At 40.3% G+C, this 19,760-nt stretch overlaps 1 protein-coding gene across 14 annotated transcripts in view; it reads right to left on the reverse strand.

Annotated features, from left to right (window-relative positions):
* KIAA1217 (KIAA1217 ortholog) overlaps nt 1–19,760 on the reverse strand; it is a 623,712-nt gene that overhangs the window by 329,534 nt on the left and 274,418 nt on the right. For all 14 annotated transcript variants that reach the window (XM_066233561.1, XM_066233566.1, XM_066233573.1 and 11 more), the window contains exon 2: nt 17,744–18,027. In XM_066233561.1, the coding sequence (XP_066089658.1) occupies nt 17,744–17,857 (114 nt within the window). In that variant the 5' untranslated portion in view covers nt 17,858–18,027. The remainder of the gene's footprint in view (nt 1–17,743; nt 18,028–19,760) is intronic.

Here is a 19,760-nt window from a genome sequence, read left to right on the forward strand (position 1 = left end):
GAAATTATCCATTCATATTTAATCAGCGTTTTATATGGTGCTGAGGCAATGGTTAATTTTATGTGTAAACTTGGCTAGACTATGGTGTCTAGTTGTTTGGTCAAACACCGGTTGGGATACTGCTGTGAAGGTATTTTTTAGATGTGATTAATACTGAAACCAGCTGATGTTGAGTCAAGCAGTTCACCCTCCACAGTGTGGGTAAGCCTTGTTCAATCAGTTGAAGGCCTTAGGAGCAAAAACTTAAAGAGTCCCCAAAGAAAAAATTCTGCCTCAAAACTGTTACATAAAAACCCTATCTGCAGATCTTGGACTCACAGCTGCACATCAACTCTTACCTAAACTCCCAGGCTGCCAGCCCGCTTTGCAGAGTTCACATCTGCCAGTCCCTTCAATTGCATGAACCAATTACACTAAATCACGCTCTCTGTGTCATTCATTCCCTCTCTCTCTCTCTCTCTCTAACCTATTGGTTCTGTTTCTGCAGGGAACCCTGACTAAGACTGCAGATAATGCCAACATGTAACTGTCTGGTCTTGTTTCTGGCTTAGGTTCCAGTCCTCATCTACCTCCAATTTTCCAGCAGTCATTGTTACGAGGAGTGCCTGCTGTCATTGCAAATACAGCTTGTCAAAACTGAAACTCAAATCATTGTTTAGTATTTCCGAGCATGACTGGATTTAATAGAGAACAGATATATCTGCTGTCATGTTAAGATGAAGGAATATAATCAAGTTCATCAGTTATTACATTAGATATCAATGGACTGAATTCTCCCACTAAAATTCAAAGACTAATAGATTGGGTTAAAAATGCAAAACCAAGTTATATGTAGTTTCTAATAAACATACTCATTATTAATAAAGAAAAGTTGAGCCTGGCCTATAGTTGCTCAGTGGATAGAGCATCAACCTGGAACGCTGAGGTTGCCAGTATAAAACCCTGGGCTTGCCCAGTCAAAGGCACACACAACAAGTAAGGAATAAACAACTAAAGTGAAGCAACTATGAGTTTAATTCTTGCTCCCTGCTGCTCCTCTCTCTATAAAATCAATAAATAAAATCTTTAGAAAAGTTGAAAATAGATGGGCAAGACACACCAGACAAATGCAACCAAAGGTAAAGCAAGAGTGTGTGGCTTGTGGTGGTGCAGTGGATAGATGGCTGACTTGGAACGCTGAAGTCACCAGTTCGAAACCCTGTGTTTGCCCAGTCAAGGCACACACAACAAGCAAACAATGAACAACTAAAGTGAAGCAACTATGAGTTTATACTTCTCGCTCCCCCACCCTCTCCTCTTTCTGCAAAATCAATAAATAAGATAAAAAACCCCAAAACTACTCCCCTCATATTCTCTTCCCATTGACTCTGAATACTAGCCTCAGAAAACATGTTTGTTTTTTAAAGGAAAAGTAAAGCAAGAGTAATAACACTAATATTAAAAAAAAAACTTAAACATTAAACAAAATGAAGAGGTCATTTGGCAATGTAAAAAAATAATTTATGAAGAAAGAATGATCATCATAAAATTGTTTGCAACAATCAACAAAGCAACTAAAAAACCATAAAACAAAAAATTCTTAAGAATGCAAGAATAGGATAAACATACAATTATAGACTTTATTTTACTATCTTTAGATCTGAATAGCACTAAAGGAGTAAAATAAGGACTGAGAAGAAATGAATGATACAAACAAACTTGATATCTATCTACCCATAGATAATTTTATATTTATGGAAAACTTACAAACATCTGTTGTGTATTTAACAATGCATAAGAAAAATTTTTATTTTTAAATTTATTTATTGATCTTAGAAGGGGAGAGAGAGATAGACAGAATCATAGATCTATTCCTGTACATGCCCTGACTAGGACTCAAACCTTTGCATGTTGGGATGGTGCCCTGACCAACCTAGCTATCCAGCCAAGGCAGGAAAAATTTTAAGCAAAGAGTTAAAAAAAATTGAAAAGTAAGAATTATATAGACTTTACTTTCTGATAGCAACCAATAACATTATAAATAAATAACAACAATCTCAACTCTTTGGCCATCCCTGAAATCCAAGAGAAAAATCAAAACAGAAAAATTTCAACTTTCTTTAAAGCAAAGAAATAGGAAAGATTTCATACGAAACTAAAGGACACTGCCCAAGATGGTGTCAGGAATGTATGCCCAAACTGCCTTCATCACTAAACAATAAATGCTAAACACACATACTACTCATTTAAAAAATTATAGAAGATAACTTTAAAGACTAGGAAAGGCAAGTAATTATGATCAAAGCAAACAATAATCTGAAAAGGATAAATGTAAACTGATTCTCTGAAAAAATTAATAAAACAGATAAACCTGAGAGAACACAAAAAAGATACTTGCTCTCTAGAAGCTTAGAGGGGTACTACACTTTCTGGTACTTAACTAGAAGTAAAACATACTGTAGAAAGTAACTGGAGAAAGAATCGTAGAAATGGGGAATGTTCAAGCTGGACTTGGAGTGCAATTGTTCTCACATTTTCCTATAGGAGATGTTCTGGTTCAGTTAAAATGTGTAAAGCACCCCCATGTTTGTGGCAGCATTGTTCACAATAGTGAAGATCTGGAAACAGCCCAAGTGTCTGTCAGTGGATGAGTGGATTAAAAAGCTTTGGTACATATATACTATGGAATACTACTCAGCCATAAGAAATGATGACATCGGATCATTTACAACAACATGGATGGACCTTGATAACATTATACTGAGCAAAATACGTAAATCAGGAAAAACTAAGAACTATATGATTCTATACATAGGTGGGACATAAAAATGAGACTCGGAGACATGGACAAGAGTATGGGGGTTACAGGGGGGGGTAAGAGGGGATGGGAGGGACACAAAGAAAACCAGATAGAAGGTGATGGAAGACAACTGGACTTTGGGTGATGGGAATGCAGCATAATCAAGTGTCAAAATAACCTAGAGATGTTTTCTCTGAACATATGTACCCTGATTTATCAATGTCATCTCATTAAAATTAATTTTAAAAATAATTTTTAGCCTGACCTGTGGTGGCGCAGTGGATAAAGCATCGACCTGGAAATGCTGAGGTTGCCGGTTTGAAACCCTGGGCTTGCCTGGTCAAGGCATATATGGGAGTTGATGCTTCCAGCTCCTCCCCCCCTTCTCTCTCTCTGCCTCTCCTCTCTCTCTCCCTCTCCTCTCTAAAATGAATAAATAAAAAATTAAAATAGAAAAAATAATAATTTTTAAAAAATGTGTAAAAACCAAAAGGAAAGAAAAAACAACAGACAGGGAAGGAGGGACAGAGGACAAAGAACCCAAAGGATAAAGTCAGTACGCAGTAATTGCAGCACATGCAGCCCACTCATTCTCACGTACAAACTCCTGGCATAGTACCACCCCATCCACCTGTCTCCTTCAGCAACTCGGTGTTGAGTAGAATTGTTGATTTCCCTGGCTGCAACCTCAGTAAGTACTCATGAAGCAAAGTCCTCATACCTTCCATTAATCTGGAAATACTTACTGGTACAAGCATGACACAATGTGAAGCCTCTTACTATAGTGTGCTGCACCCTACTCCACACTGTCACAATCAACACTGCAGTTCAAAGCTCCAACTGATAGCCTCACAACATTACACACTTCACAATTCACCTTCACATCTGGTGGACTTGATAAGACATAGATGTAGAGATGGGAACACAAATGGAGATGGGTGCTTCAATGGGGCCCTGAAAGGACTCATCTGGGAGCAGTTCAAAAGAAAGACACTAAAAGAGGTTTACTGAAAAATCCACTGAGCTCCAGACCGTATCTTTCCCCTCAAATTCTATCTCCATTAGCAGAAACCATGAGTTAATTAACACTGTGGTGTCTTTGTACACCCAATTCTCTTGTAGTGAGGACTAATGTTACGTCAATGATAGCCCTCTAATCCTTCAATAGTTCCACACAATGTGGACACATGACACAAACTTAGTGATTTTCTCAAGGTACTAGCACGGGTGGGAGCAGAGCAAGAAGCAGAACCTAGCTCCTGAGGTACCTGGCGGGGTGTGCCTGCCTTTCTGCTACCTCTGCTGCAGACCTTTGGGTTTTCATCCTCCTGCAACCAGTCACCAAGTTATTCCCATTTTTCTTCCAAAAATCTGATGTGTTCTCCTTCAATTCTGGCTGAGCTTCGTTCTGCCAGCCTCTGGGCCTCAACCCGTGTCCTGGACACTGAAATCGCCTCAGAACCACACCCTGGCTTTTCACAGAGCCCCTCCTATCTAGCACTGAAAAGCTAACCTTTAAACTTTGCTTTTATTCCACTTTCACACTCAAGGCTACAAGGGGCCCCGTGTGTGTCAGCCCAAGCTTTCTGCTTGACTTTCAAGATCCAGCACAGCCTGGCTTCCCTCTATGTGAGCCACTGATTTCTCACTTCTCCAAATGATGCTCCGCTTCTCTTAGACTAGCCTACCTGTTAATTAACAAAGGAACCACCTCCATTTTTGTCTCATTGTCACTGCTGTCTCCCTTTTCCACCTAAGTGCCTGCATGCCTTCATGCTAGTCAATCAAATCATAATCTGTCACTGTGTCTGCAATAGATAATTGCTGAATGCCTACTATGTACAAGGAACTAAGGAAACAGATAACACTGGGGAACAAATTTTTTGTTGCATCCACAAAAACACTTGTTCTTACCTAATTCAGGTGTGCTGATCTCAAATCTGACATTAGTTTTTCTCTGTAAACTACAGTTTATTTGCAATTCAAGATTTTAGGTTTTCATCTTATTGTAAAATTTTCAATATTTAGTTTAACATAATGATGTAGAATATCTTCTTGGGCATCATCTTTGTGAAAATACAATAATTTATATAATGCAGTAAATACACTAACACACGAAAAGATATGATTGCATCAGAATTTGTCTACAATTTTGAGATAGAACATATTAAAACACTTATTTTAATCAAAAAATTGGCACAAAACTTATTTAAATTCTATTCAGGCAAAAATTTGCATTTGTAGCTCTTGCGTTTGTGTACTTGTTGAGGACAATCTCGTTTGATGCTCCAGCAGTAGTCTGTTCAACACTAACAGCTCCAAGATTTTAGGGAAACTTATCAAGATGACTGTTCAGGAAGTGAATCTTTTTTTTTGTATTTTTTCTGAAGCTGGAAACGGGGAGAGACAGTCAGACAGACTCCCGCATGCGCCCGACCGGGATCCACCCGGCACGCCCACCAGGGGCGATGCTCTGCCCACCAGGGGCGTCGCTCTGCCGAAACCAGAGCCACTCTAGCGCCTGGGGCAGCGGCCAAGGAGCCATCCCCAGCGCCCGGGCCATCTTTTCTCCAATGGAGCCTTGGCTGTGGGAGGGGAAGAGAGAGACAGAGAGGAAGGAATGGGGGTGTGGAGAAGCAAATGGGCGCTTCTCCTATGTGCCCTGGCCGGGAATCGAACCCGGGTCCCTCGCACGCCAGGCCGACGCTCTACTGCTGAGCCAACCGGCCAGGGCCCAGGAAATGAATCTTAACGCTCATGTTACATCCAATGTCGCGGAAAGCCAACAGCATCCTTTGAACCAGAAGTTCATAGTTTTCTGCTTTTTTGTTGCCAAGGAAGTTCTTTGTATCTGCCATAAAAGACTGCCACGCTGCTTTCTTCTCCTTATTCATCTTCCTAGCAAAATCTCCGTCACATATGAGGGTTTGAATTTGAGGTCCATCAAACACACCTGCTTTTATCTTCTCAAAAGACAAGGCAGGAAAAGCAGATATAATATGTTGAAAGCATTCACTTTCTCTATTCAAAGCCTGAACAAACTGCTTCATTAAGCCAAGTCTGATGTGAAGTGGGGGGAAAATGATCCTGTCTCAATTAACTACAGGTTCATTCACAATATTTTGCATCCCTATTTCCAGAGCTTCACATTTCAGCCACTCCTTCTATATCCAGTGTTTCTTCTGAGCTCGCTGTCCCACAAACACAGAAAGCAAGGATACTTTGTAAAACCTCCCTGTTGTCCTAGCAGGAAATTTACCATTTTAAGATCCACACAAATGATCCAGATATGCTCCTAATACTTCAGAAAGTCGAGGACAATTTTTATGTCATTATAATCTTCTCGTAGATGACTTGAATAACCAATTGGAACCGCTGAAAATAGGCAATATATGCACGTGTCACAAATGATGAAATATTGCGCCTTTGACGTTGAAGTATGTAACAGCCATATATATAACAGAAGGTGTCAGGACTATTCTTACATTTATGCCTACTTGAAGAAGCCATGATTCAATCTTAAAACAAAATAAGAGGGTGGTTTTTTGTTGTTGTTGTTTTTTTGTATTTTTCTGAAGTTGGAAACAGGGAGGCAGTCAGACAGACTCCCGCATGCGCTGGACCGGGATCCACCTGGCATGCCCACCAGGGGACGATGCTCTGCCCATCTGGGGCATCACTCTGTTGCAACCAGAGCCATTCTAGTGCCTGAGGCAGAGGCCACAGAGCCATCCTCAGTGCCTGGGCCAACTTTGCTCCAATGGAGCCTCGGCTGCGGGAGGGGAAGAGAGAGACAGAGAGGAAGGAAAGGGGGAGGGGTGGAGAAGCAGATGGGCGCTTCTCCTGTGTGCCCTGGCCGGGAATCGAACCCGGGATTCCTGCACACCAGGCTGACGCTCTACCACTGAGCCAACCAGCCAGGGCTGAGGGTGTTTTTATCAGATTATAATTTTTTACATTTAAAAACAACTACAATTATGTAAAAATGATGTTTGTAAAACATTAATTGCCTTGTGGTTATGTTCAATACAAGAGTCGTTGCCCTTTAACTCCTATTTAAAAACCAATGCATGCCATTAAGTGTAACAAAAAAAAATTAAAATTGCATAAAAACTAGAGCATGCACCAAAAAACGGATTTCAGATTTAGAATCAATGATGCAGAGACATATAGAAACAGTTCTAAAACCTCATGCAACAGAAAATGAAAAAACACAAAACTGTTCCCCAGTGTAATTAGGACAAGTTTCCTATCTTTCCAAGAGACTCCATTCAAACTCTAATCTTCTCTGTGAAATCTTCTCTTCCTGCTCACCCACTGCTCTAAACTCCAGCAAGCTCTTAACATACATACCATACCACCATTTCCTAATATTTCCCATAACTAAATAGTTCCCAAAACAATATTCGGTGTCTGAACAGGTTTGGGAAACACTGCATATTTCATCCCTTTATTTGGGAATACTCACCTATTCCCAAATCTCCACCTGAGATTTACAAAGCCTTTTAGTATATTAAAAGATCTGACCAGCCCATAATGTAAAAATTTATTTAACTTGGGTTAACCAAGAGTGTCCCCAAATTAGAAACTTTCTCCCTACTCCCCAAACAGCTATGAACAGTCTGGGATCTAGGATTCTGCAGAACATACTAGTACAAAATTCTGGTCTAGATCATAGCAATTTAGAACACATAGCATGTCACACTTCCCTTAACAGGTAACTGAATCTGACTTCCCAACTAGAATGTCTCCCCCTTAATGAGAAGAGTTTTAGCATGCATTCAACATCTATTACAGTAGAAACAAGGTGCATGTAATTCTCAGAACGACAGAATTGTCTGTATCATTTCTATGGTTAAGAAAAAGCCTCAGAGAAATGGGCTGCCTCACCTATAATCACACAGCTGAGTACCCTAGAATTTAGAAACTCAGTTATATTGAACTTCAAACTTACCAATCTCCCCCCTAAAGAGAGGTATTCTTGGCAGAGTGGGTATTTTGTATTCCACCCAATGCTAAGCTCATAGTGTGTGAAAAATAACCATCTGACTGAATTTGTCCAAGAAAACACCTGCAGGAGGCTGGCTGAATAATAACAAAGAAGTCAGCTTGATGAGTGAGGAGAGGAAGGACAAATTAGACATGTGCAATGTGAGTTCTGCATCAATGTGCTGGACTGAGTCACAGCGGTCTTTTCCTTTTTTCTTTTTTTATTCCTCAATACCAAAATTTCCATCTCATTTGGTGACAGTTATCTCTAGGTTTTGCTGATTACCACTTTGCAGGTGTCTCCTGCTTCTGCATAGCTATACTTTGGTTCCTGACTCCCCTTCACTTTTCCACCTACTCCCAGGCACTTTTTAGCAGGTTTTCGAGGAGAATCTTATTTTGATTTCTTTGCAAAGCTCTTCTTAATATAGCAGCATTCTCAAAATGTTTCCCTTGCTCTCCCACAACACTAATTAAAATGACAGCCATCGCAGTGGTTGGTGGCACCCAATTAAACACAGATCAAAAGCCATGTGTTATGAATGATCCCCATTTAGGATTCTTCTCTTTTTCTCTGTCTTCTATGATTAAAGTCAACTTGAAGTCAATTTTGCAAGTAAAATTGTAACCCCCTGAATTTAGTTTTATTGATCGCTGAGTCCCTAGCACAATACATCCTATTGTGTAATACTCCAAATTCTCTAAAATGCACTTCTAACACCCTTTAAGTTGCATTTCAAGTATCAGTCCTCTGGGAAATATTCCCAAGCTGGTCTCCTGAATAGTATCATCTGTTAAGCATTAAACTGCTCCTTCTGCTTATTTTTTTATACTACTGTTTCTCATCGTACCTAAGTTGAGATGACTCTAGTTTCTGATGACATTCTTATTGCCATTAGATTAAGCCAAGATTATTTGGAATTTCTAAAGACAAGACATTTTTTTAACTGATTCCTTAAATTCTGTCATATTCTTTATTTACAGGTCTCTAGTAGTTCATTAAGCACTCATTCACACATACACTATTATAAAGTTTCTAAATATACCTTGTAACTTTATTACGACACCATGGTCCTTCCAATTGGAGGTGTTGCTCTGGCAAGAATAACATCATCTCCATTTTTACCTTCTCTAAGACTCACCGCTACTTATGCTACTGCTTCTTTTGTGCCAAATTTCATTTCTTCCCCAAATTATTAAAGGACAGTGTAATTAGGAAACCGGCACTTTAGTCATTCTAAGATCACCACTGGGTTTTACACTTACTGACACTGGGCAAACTGGTCTCCCATTCTGGTCCTTCTCTGTTTCCTCAGCATTTCAAAATGCCTTTCAATTCTGTCACTCAGAGAGATGGTATAATGTGTAGGTTAAGAGCAAGGTCCCCACAGCCAGATAGAAGGATTTAAATCCTGGTGTTGCCACTTCCTAGCCGTGTCACCTTGGACAAGACCTAAGTGCTCATGCTCAGTTTCCGAGGTTGTTAAGGAGAGCTGAGAACAATGCCTACCCCACAGAGCTGCTGGGAAGACAGAATAGCATGTGTAAAGAGCAATAGTGCACAGTTTCAGCCATGCCCATATGTTCTCCTTATAGCCTTCTCCACTTTTCCACCACTATAAGTAGTAGCCGAGAAAACAAGTGCTAAAGAAATGCTAAATATTTAGCCTGACCCACGGTGGCATAGTGAGGAAGGCATTCAACCTGGACTGTTGAGATCACTGGTTCGAAACCCTGGGTTTGCCAGATCAAGGCACATAAAGCTACTACTCCAAGTTGATGCTTCCTGCTCCTCCCCAACCTCTTTCTCTTTCTCTCTCTCTCTCCTCTCTAAAAATAAATAAAATCTTTAAAAAGAAACGCTAAATATTATCTAATATCCTCCATGTCCGTGGTAGTTCGTGCAGGGGATTTCTTCCCTCTTCCTATTGTTATTTGTTCTGTAGACATTGTATTAGGTTTCTTAATTGCCAAGAAGTTTCCTTTTCCCTTCAAGTTTAGGTTAAATAAAAAACAACTGGTCTGTCAAAGCAGATTTGATCATTACTTCAAACAGCTAAATGGTTTCTGCTACTAAACATGGCTATTCTCCCATCATTTACCTCTTTGATTAGAATAAATTAATAGCTCTAAAAAGAGAATTTTTAGCTGGGTCGATTTCCTTTAATATAGGTTTATAAACTTTTCATTTATGTATGCATTTACTTACAAAACACATATAATTTTTTAAAACCTACCCCTTTTATAATACTAGCCTTTTACACAGACCTTCACATGGCCTAAGTCCTCCACTAACTGAAGGGTTTATGAACCTACCAGATTTTTAATTCTATTAGCCTCATCTCCTAAGCTTTATGGATATGTGTATCTATGAGTAGAGATGAAAAGTTGTGAATTTTAAATATATATAAGTTGACCAGGGTTAAGACTAATGCAATAGACAAAATTTTTCATACATGTTGAGGGACTACATCTATTCCACAAAGTATAAACTGATACCCTGAGATCTATAACATGAAGAATAACCAAAGAAGATCGTTCTGCAATGACACAAACTCATCAAAAAAGAAACATAAAAATGCAATTACATGAATATATAAATACCTTAATTTGTATTAATATAAAGATATAAATAGGTCATATATAAATGTGATTGATACTATTGTACAGATAGGTATAAAGTGCTTTATACAACAAAGTTGAGAAAACCATTAATTATATTTGGGAGAGCTGATATAAGTAAATGAGGGATTTCCTTCTTAAACTATATTCCAGAGCTAAAATCTGGATAAACCAAACATCCTAGCAAATGCTAGAACAAAGAGCTACAATAAAGGAGAGTGACATATGCCACTCCTGGGCGAATATATTTAAGAACTTGTATAAAACCCATTAGCTCTCTCTCCTTCTCTGTCAAGTGACTTGTAAGACATGTGTTAAAATGTCACTGTTAGAAAATTTAAGTAGTCTTAATCACTAAGTCATTGCAAGTATGCTTTTGTATCAACACACACACACACACACACACACACTACCACAACCCACAGGGTTTATTTGTTATGCAGCATAATCAAGACTACACTGATTAACATATTAGTTTTAAGGTATAAGTCTCTTATTGGCTCCTTTCTTTTTTTAAGTGTGAGAGAGAGAGTGGGACAGACAGGAAGGGAGAGAGATGGGAAGCATCAACTCATAGATGCAGCACTTTAGTTGTTCATTGATTGCTTTCTCATATGTGCCTTGACTAGGGGGTTCTAGCTGAGCCAGTGACCCCTTGCACAAGCCATCAATCTTGGGATTCAAGCCAGCAACCTTTGGGCTCAAGCCAACAACCATGGGGTAATTAACTTCTATGATCCCACGCTCAAGACAGTGACCTTGGGGTTTCAAACCTGGGTCCTCAGCATCCCAGATCAATGCCCTCTCCACTGTGCCACTGCCTGGTCAGGCAGCAACTTTCTTATTATAATTCCTATTTCAATGGATAGCTACTGAAGCCTAGCATGCTAAAATGAGGAGTCAGGTGAGGCAGCCTATACTCTTTATTTCTGGTTTATGACATCAAATGCCTTTCCCTCAAAAATATGTTACATGCTTTGCTCTAAAAAGCATGTCACCATCATGTTCAGTTTGTAAGCATTCAATGTTTGTAAGGCTCACAGGAAACCTCTTAAATTACAGGCTTTCTGTAATTGTAGGTGTTGCACTCTCTTCTATTAACCTTGCTTTTCATCCATAAAGCTCTGTCTATTGAAGATGAGGTCAAGATCATATCATTGGTAGAATACTTTCCTCCTTTAATGTTACTTTTCTTTTTACATTCTGTGTATACAGGGTCTCTACCAAGACAACCGCACTCATTCCAGGGGTCCTGATCATTTCCTTGTTTTATTCAAGCCTCTACGTATTTTCAGTGAGTTTTGATAGAACAGAAGTAAAAATGCCTACCAACTTGAAGTAGTGTTTTCTTCTTAAGACCTAGTCTTCTGATTCAAATACACTTAAGACTTCTCTTGTTCTCTGTTTTTAATTGTGTCATTTTCCATGATTCTGACAAAATCAAGTATATACCTTCCGAAAAGGAGATGGCAGTCAAAGGAACAGATAATGTGGAGTCTGACAAAAGCCTCCAATGCCAAATCCCATAGAACAACTCTTCAGCAATGAATACAGTTTTTCAGAGGTGGTTAAAAAGAGTAGAATGGTCTAGAACTTGGGATGTTTGTGAATAAACAGACTGACATTTTCCTTATTTTCATTTTCACAATTGGTAGCATGATTACACTTCCGCACAGACACCATGAACTATAGCAAACAATGGTGAGTGGTGCCAAACTAACCAGGCACAGAGGAAAGAGTTCCACCAGTGCTTTTTGCATCCAGACACAAAGGAGAGGATGCCTGATAGAAGGATGTTAGAGAGGCCTGACGGGCACTCAGACAGCAGCACAGCTCTGGCCTGAGGAAGAGGCTGGGGAAGAGGCCTCCTAGCATCAGTGATACCTGTCAGCTAGTCTTATTGCTCAGGGTCTTATCTTCTTATTTTAGCCCTCCTTGCTATTCATGTTAATGGGAAATTCTCCTTCATATCAATTTATTATCTTTGTATTGAATGAAAGAACACATCAGACTTTTAAATTATGAATGTATTACTCTCTCTTCCCGAGACTTGACCACATTACATGTAAGAGTACACCTAAACTAATTGTAACTACAAAGCAAGTAACATATGCCTACTTAGTTAAGTAGATTCTGTGGGTGATGGGAATAAAGATAGAAAAATGACTATCATAAGAGTTCCTGAGTCTAGTGAGAAGCTTGTCCATGTAGGTGAGAGGCCCACTGGACACCTGTTCATTAGTGAAGACATGAAAGAAGAGCATTTCCAATTTATATACTGTAGTCACCATGATGATGACTATGAGAGACAACTGAACCACAGACCTGCCTGAACTCAGAGCTATTTCAGAAAAGTAACTTTCAATGTAAAATATATGCAGGAATCTATGGATATCTCAGGTGCTTGGCACTGAATAAGATTTATGTTTTTTAAAAATGACAATGAAATGTCTTCATTATTTGACCCACTGTGAGCTACCGAATCTGTTACCAAAACTTTAGAAAAACGAGTGGTGGAGTAAACACCAAGGTCAAAAACAAATGGAAAGACCACAGACTATAGAATTCTGACCTTGGTTCAAACGCTGGCTTCTTGACTCGAGGGAAATTATTTAGTCTTTCTTAGCTTGTTAGCCTCAAACTAATATATATAGAATGAGTAAGCAAAAGAAATCCAAAATTTAGGCTTTTCTTAAAGGAAAAATGTAAGTTTCAGAAATATAATAATGCCATTTTGTTCTGTCAATGGGAAAAATAAAGTTCTTCAGGTAACTCAAATATGTGTTAATAAAAAATAAAATGACTTTAAATCTTAATTTGAAAATTGAGCCTCAGACTCTGGGACACTATAAACCAGGGTATTGTAATGCTAATAGCTGCCACTGTAAGAGTCAGAGGATCATCATTTTCCTTTTCAGTACTCCAGGATATAGTTATTCTTGTCTTTTGACATGTGAGGGAACTGAGACAGAGAAGGTTAAGTCATTAGTTACAAATCACATACTTAGCACGTGAATGGAGGCTGATTCCAGGCCAGTCCAGCCTGACTCCAGAGCCAAAGCCTCAGCTGCCAGGTGATAGAGAATCAGTCGATCTGCACACAAGATGGATGGGAGCCAGTACTATCACAGCTACTATCATGAAGATAAGCATTAGGCTGTGATAATGGTCACCTGCAGTTTCTCCCATTGATTTGAGAGAGAGACAGGGAGACAGAGAAAGAAGGAAGCATGGAGTCATTGTTCCACTTAAATCGTGCACTCACTGGTTACTTCTTGTATGTGCCCTGACAGGATCAAACCCGTGACCCCGGCTTGTCAAGAAAACGCTCTATCCACTGATCCACTCAGCCAGGGCTGTCATCTGCAGTTTTTGAAGGCGATGGAAGGAAGTTAAGGAAAACTGTTTGCTTTTCAATAGAAAATTCTTGATTGACTGAATTTCAAAGACTGAAATGTATTTTTCAACCATGAATCTTCTAGTGTTTAAATTCAAATTTTGATACATAAGGTGTGCTGTAATTTTCTTTATGTCTGATACCAAAGAATTAGAAGCTAGATTCACTTCATATCAAGATATTTCGTGTAGCCCTGGCCGGGTAACTCAGTTGTTAGAGTGTCGTCCCAATTTGCCAAGGTTGCGGGATACATCAAGTTTGCAGGACACACCAAGGTGCGGGTTGGATGTGGGGTTAGGGCACAGCTAAGTGGAACAGCAAATTGATGTTCTCTCTCTCTCTTCCCCTTCCTCTCTCTCTAAAATCAATAAATAAAAATTTTTAGCAATATATTTCTTGTAACGGGTGAAAAATGTAAAGGGATTAAGCAAAAACAGTCCTCACAGACACAGACAACAGCATGGGGTGGGGGAGGTAGAACAGGGTGAAGGGGAAGTAAAGGGTGCCGGAGAGAGACTTGACTTGGGGTGACGAACACACAGTACAATAAACAGACGAGGTGTTATAGAATTGTTCACCTGAAACCTGTATAATTTTATGAGCCAGTGTCACCCCAATAAATTCAATGAAAATTAAAAAATATGTATTTCATGTAAGATGCTAGATAGAGCTTTTACAACATTTTATTCTCAGTCTCCCTCAAGGGCACTCTTCTCACTGGGCCGAGTCTCAGCGAGAAGCCAGGAGGCGGCCACCAGAGGAGTGCACAGCATTCAGAGTGGGCAGCAGTGCCTCCGGCCCGCGCTGTCTGGGCTCCTGTGGCTGGTCATGTCTCTTCCTGCAAAGGAAGCCTGGAATAGCCCACGGTCAGAAGGTTGGAGAGAAACAAAGGGTGTCACAGAGAAGAGGAAAGGAGAGAGGAAATGGGGGGTACGAGGAAAAGAAGGGAAAGGCAGGAGATCAAGTGCTGTTCGTAGGACTATCACACACGTTGCCTGAGACTATCTCCGATGTTTACCATGCTGATTAAGGGTCACGTACAACAAAGCAGTAGAGTAAAAAAATGTATACACATATCAATGCATCAGAATGGTCAGCTTGGAACACACAAAAATGACCAGCTAAGGGACACTGACCAGCCATGGCGGGAGTACACCTAAGGCAAGGGATCAGAGCTGGAAGCCACTAACCTACATTCACTAACCTGCATTTTGACATGGAAAACACAACTATGTTTGACAGACTAGTTTCCTATATTTCACAGCAAAATTAATATATATTAACTCTAAAAAATATTTCCCTCCTCACTCAACGAACATATAATCAGTTTTCTAGTCTCTTTCACTTTGACTCTTGTCCCCATGATAGCACGTGTGCACATGAACACACACACATGCACACACCATGACCCTTACACCCCATGTACAGACCACACGACCTTCTCTATAACCAATAATCTTCAACTTGGAGTAGTGGAATAAAGAAGGACTCTGAGCTCAGATTTATCTGGATTCAAATTCCAGCTTTGCCTGAGCAAATCTTGTAACAGTCACTACCCTAAATTTGAGTTTGCTCAACCTGAACTGCTCTGTATAAAATATGGTGTCTCAGAAAAAATGACACAAAGAGACGTACCAACTGCATTACTTAATGGATAGTGACTTTACTATCAACAGAAAATGGGTATTTTTGTTATATGTCAATTGCATCGCAGTAAAACTAGGAAAAATTAAAGATAAATAAATACAATTTAAAACTGGAAAATAGGGGTGTTTTCTCTATATAAACACAGCTTATTTTACTGTGCTTCACTATATTGCACTTCACAGATGTGCTATGTACACACTGAAGACAAGCCCCCAAGCAGCAAAAAGATATGACTCAATTTATTGCAGTGGTCTAAAACCCAACCCATAACAGCTCTGAGGTCTGCCTGAATGCTTGAAATGAAAAGATACAGAGGTGGGACATAAAAATGAGACTCAGAGACATGGACAAGAGTGTGGGGGTTAAGGGGTGGGGGGGAGGGGAGGGAGGGAGTTGGGGGAGGGGCACAAAGAAAACCAGTTAGAAGGTGACAGAAGACAATTGGACTTTTGGTGGTGGGAATGCAGCATAATCAAATGTCAAAATAACCTAGAGATGTTTTCTCTGAACATATGTACCCTGATTTATCAATGTCACCCCATTAAAATTAATTTTAAAAAATGAAAAGATAGCCTTCCTCTGCTTAATTATCAAAGAAGACTTAATCTACTCATCTCTATGTCAAGCAGGACTCCTATTTCTTTTCTCCTCTCTATGTCTACTGCCTTTTAACAGTGTGAACAAAAAGCAGACACACAGTCCATAAAGCATGTGTCATAGTTTTAGGCCCTCTGATAAAGATGTCACAGAATAGAAGGTTGAATTTAAGGGAAAATATAAAATTGAGGAGAAAGCATAGGTTTAAATTATTCAGGCTGATGCTAATCTCCACCTCCTTGGATGCTCAAAAGCTGACTTGGTTAGACGTCACTTTAGGAACTAACTAACTGGCAAGAGAGCAAACTGAAACCACTGCACTGGCCTCTCTACCTGGAGTGCCAAAATCAGTGACAGCCTGCCCTCCTCCCTGACCATCAAATCACCAAGTGCTCAGCTTTCTTAGCTACGTTCCCCATCCTGAAAAAGGTCAATCTGATACAATGCCTGTGAGGTTGACAGAGGAGGATTCCCATCTCCTGTCGGCTAAAAAGTAATTACACTCAGCCCAGAAACAAAAACACCCCGAACCTTAGTGCACGATATCTGTCTGGCTGTCAAGATAACCTGAGAAAACAGGTAGCTGGGACAGCAGAAAGCCAAACATGCAAAAGGAAAATATCTGTGACAAAAAAGAACAAGCCTGACCAGGCAGTGGCGCAGTGGATAGAGCATCGGACTGAAATGCAGAGGACCCAGGTTCGAGACCCCAAGGTCGCCAGCTTGAGTGCAGGCTCATCTGGTTTGAGCAAACCTCACCAGCTTGAACCCAAGGTCGCTGGCCCCAGCAAGGGGTTACTCAGTCTGCTGAAGGAAGGCCTGTGGTCAAGGCACATGTGAGAAAGCAATCAATTAACAACTAAGGTGTCGCAACGTGCAATGAAAAACTAATGATTGATGCTTCTCATCTCTCTCCGTTCCTGTCGGTCTGTCCCTGTCTATCTCTCTCTCTGACTCATTCTCTGTCTCTGTAAAAAATAAATAAATAAATAAAAATTTTTAAAAATTAAAAAAAAGAAGGCCTGACCTGTGGTGGCGCAGTGGATAAAGCGTCGACCCAGAAATGCTGAGGCCGCCGGTTCAAAACCCTGGGCTTGCCTGGTCAAGGCACATATGGGAGTTGATGCTTCCAGCTCCTCCCCCCTTCTCTCTCTCTGTCTCTCTCTCCTTTCTCTCTGTCTCTCTCTCCTCTCTAAAAATGAATAAATAAAATAAAAATAGAAGTGATCAATGGGTGCTCATCTAAGTAGAGCAACAAGATGATGCTTTAAAAAAAAAAAAATTAAAAAAAGAAGAACAAAAAGTGAGCAGAAATAAAACCCTAATGTCAGCTTCATAAGGAAAAGGGAGTTGATCATGAGTTTATCCCTCTGTGCTTGGTTTTACCCTGAAAATATATTTAGATATTCATTCATTCATTGTACTAAGCACTCAGTGCTTACAGGGTGTAGAACAGCTGGTCTTATGCTTTACTTAGTCAAGAAATAGTCCCTCATTGCCTGCACTTTGGATATATTTGTGGTTGGCCATGGGGCTCTGTTTTAGGGGAACTGCCTGCTCTCTTAGGACTCTCTTCTCGAGATCTGGAACAACTCCGTGGTGGTCACATTCCAATCAACTGTTTTTTTCCTTTTAAGCTGAAGGTCATTTGGCTTTCCCTCATGCTCATTAAAAAACAAGCTTTGCAGAATGCAATGGTAGTACATTCGTACCTGGTCTCTCAGCCTCTCCTGGTGGCCCATGATCGCTGTGGCATGATGGGGGTACTTCTGCTTTAGATGTTCCAGGAAAGCTTCTCTCTTCCGATCCATCTCAGATGTTTGCATCCCCAGTATTTCTTTGGAACTTCGGGGCCCACCTACGGTGTGTCTCCTTGGGATGTTTCGGGAAGCCTTAGAAACTGAAACTCGACTGTTCCCATTAGAAAGGCGTTCCTTGGTTCTGCGACATTCTGCATCTTCTAATGACGTTACATGCAGATTGCTTTTTACTTGTTCTGAAAGACAAAAAAAGTACAGTTCACAATTAATGATTTCACACTAGAAATCTCATTTACAGAATACTGAGAGGGTTAGTGGCAGTGGTTATTGCATGAGTATAACTTAGCAGATTTGTATGTGTGTGTGTCAAGAAGGAAAAAAAGTCAACCATCCAGAAATATAAAAAGTTGCACTTTAGAAATTAAGGAATTGCAGCAAAAAACTCTTTCCTTGAGGTTATTCAAAATAAGATACCTGACCAGATGAGTTTGCAGGCAGCTAGGTTACCCTTTACCTTCACCTTAATTGGAGAAAACTGAGCCAACTGGCCAAGGCCAACAAGGACATATTACTGCCTGCATCTGAAATACTGCTTAAGAACCGATCCTCCTGACCCTGGTCTGTTGGTTGAGCGGATGGAGTGTCAACCTGGTGTGCAGAAGACCCGGGTTCAATCACCAGTCAGGGCACACATGAGAAGCGGCCATCTGCTTCTCTCCCGCTCTCTCTCCCCCTTCTCTTTCTCTCCCCTCTGGCAGCCCATGGCTCGACTGGTTCAAGCATGGCCCAGGGCACTGAGAATAGCTCGGCTGGCCTGAGTATTATCCCCAAGCATTGAGGATAGCTTGGCTGGTCTGAGCATTAGCCCCAGATGGGGTTGCCAGGTGGATCCCAGTCCGGGGTCATGCAGGAGTCTGTCTCTCTGTCTCCCCTCCTCTCCCTTGAAAAGGAAAAAAATGGGAAAGGGAAAAAAAAGAAATGTGTCCTTGTCCACAGAATCCCCTGGAAAAAGCACTGGGCTGGGTCCTAGGAGTCTTGCCTTTAATCTTAGACTTAGAACAAACAATTTGACCTTTCCCGGCCTCACTCTCTTCATTAATAAAAGCAGGATGTTGGACTAGCATTATATATATATGCAAAGAGCATTCTAACTCTAAAACCTTTAAATCTACTCTAAATTATTTTTTAAAAATAAGTCTCTCATAAGAGCATAGTTGCTAATTATTGATCTTTAGAAGTTATGTGTGGAAAAAGAGACCCAATATTTGAGAGTTCTAGATTTGAGCCTCGGATGAACAGAGAACCAGCCCTCATGCCAGTGATGTAAAGTGACAAGTGCCCAGACTTAGGTATAAGCTTGTTCCTCTGACGGCAATGCCCAACATCAGTTTTTTCCTCCACTGCTACAAATACGTGTGTCTAGAACTCTAGGTACTACCCTTTGGTTCAGCATGGACAATGTGTTCATGTCAGGCTGGTTTTCCTGTTTCAGTTTTCCATCCCTAAATGTACGTCCTGGGAATATTCCTTTTCTTGTTTGCCCTTCACTTCTCATTACATTGCTAATTACAGGATCTCCTTCAGACGCTGATGACAAAAGGGGGGGAGAAAAACAGCCAGATTAGCTAATTCTTCTACTTTTCATTAGTCTCAGCAGTAAATTTAGAAGGGGAAGAAGAAGAAACTATTGGTTAAGATGATATTGGGAGGTAGACTGTAATTTCATTGATTTTGCTCACCTTCGCATCACATGGATTCATAGCTGGCTATCTTTTTTGCAGTCCCTTCCTTGAAAATACAGAAGTAACAGAAACCGTGGAGTACAGTGAGGTGCAGAAAATGCTGTATCTCAGGTTGGAAAAGGTGTGTGCAAATTGAAGAGATTTAGCTTTATCCTTTGAGTGTGAATATGAGTTTTGTTATTAGCCCAAGTTATCTGTTTGACATAACATTGTTAACTTTTAAATGA

This window comes from Saccopteryx bilineata, chromosome 5 (assembly GCF_036850765.1).
Source record: "Saccopteryx bilineata isolate mSacBil1 chromosome 5, mSacBil1_pri_phased_curated, whole genome shotgun sequence".
Classification (NCBI taxonomy): domain Eukaryota; kingdom Metazoa; phylum Chordata; class Mammalia; order Chiroptera; family Emballonuridae; genus Saccopteryx; species Saccopteryx bilineata.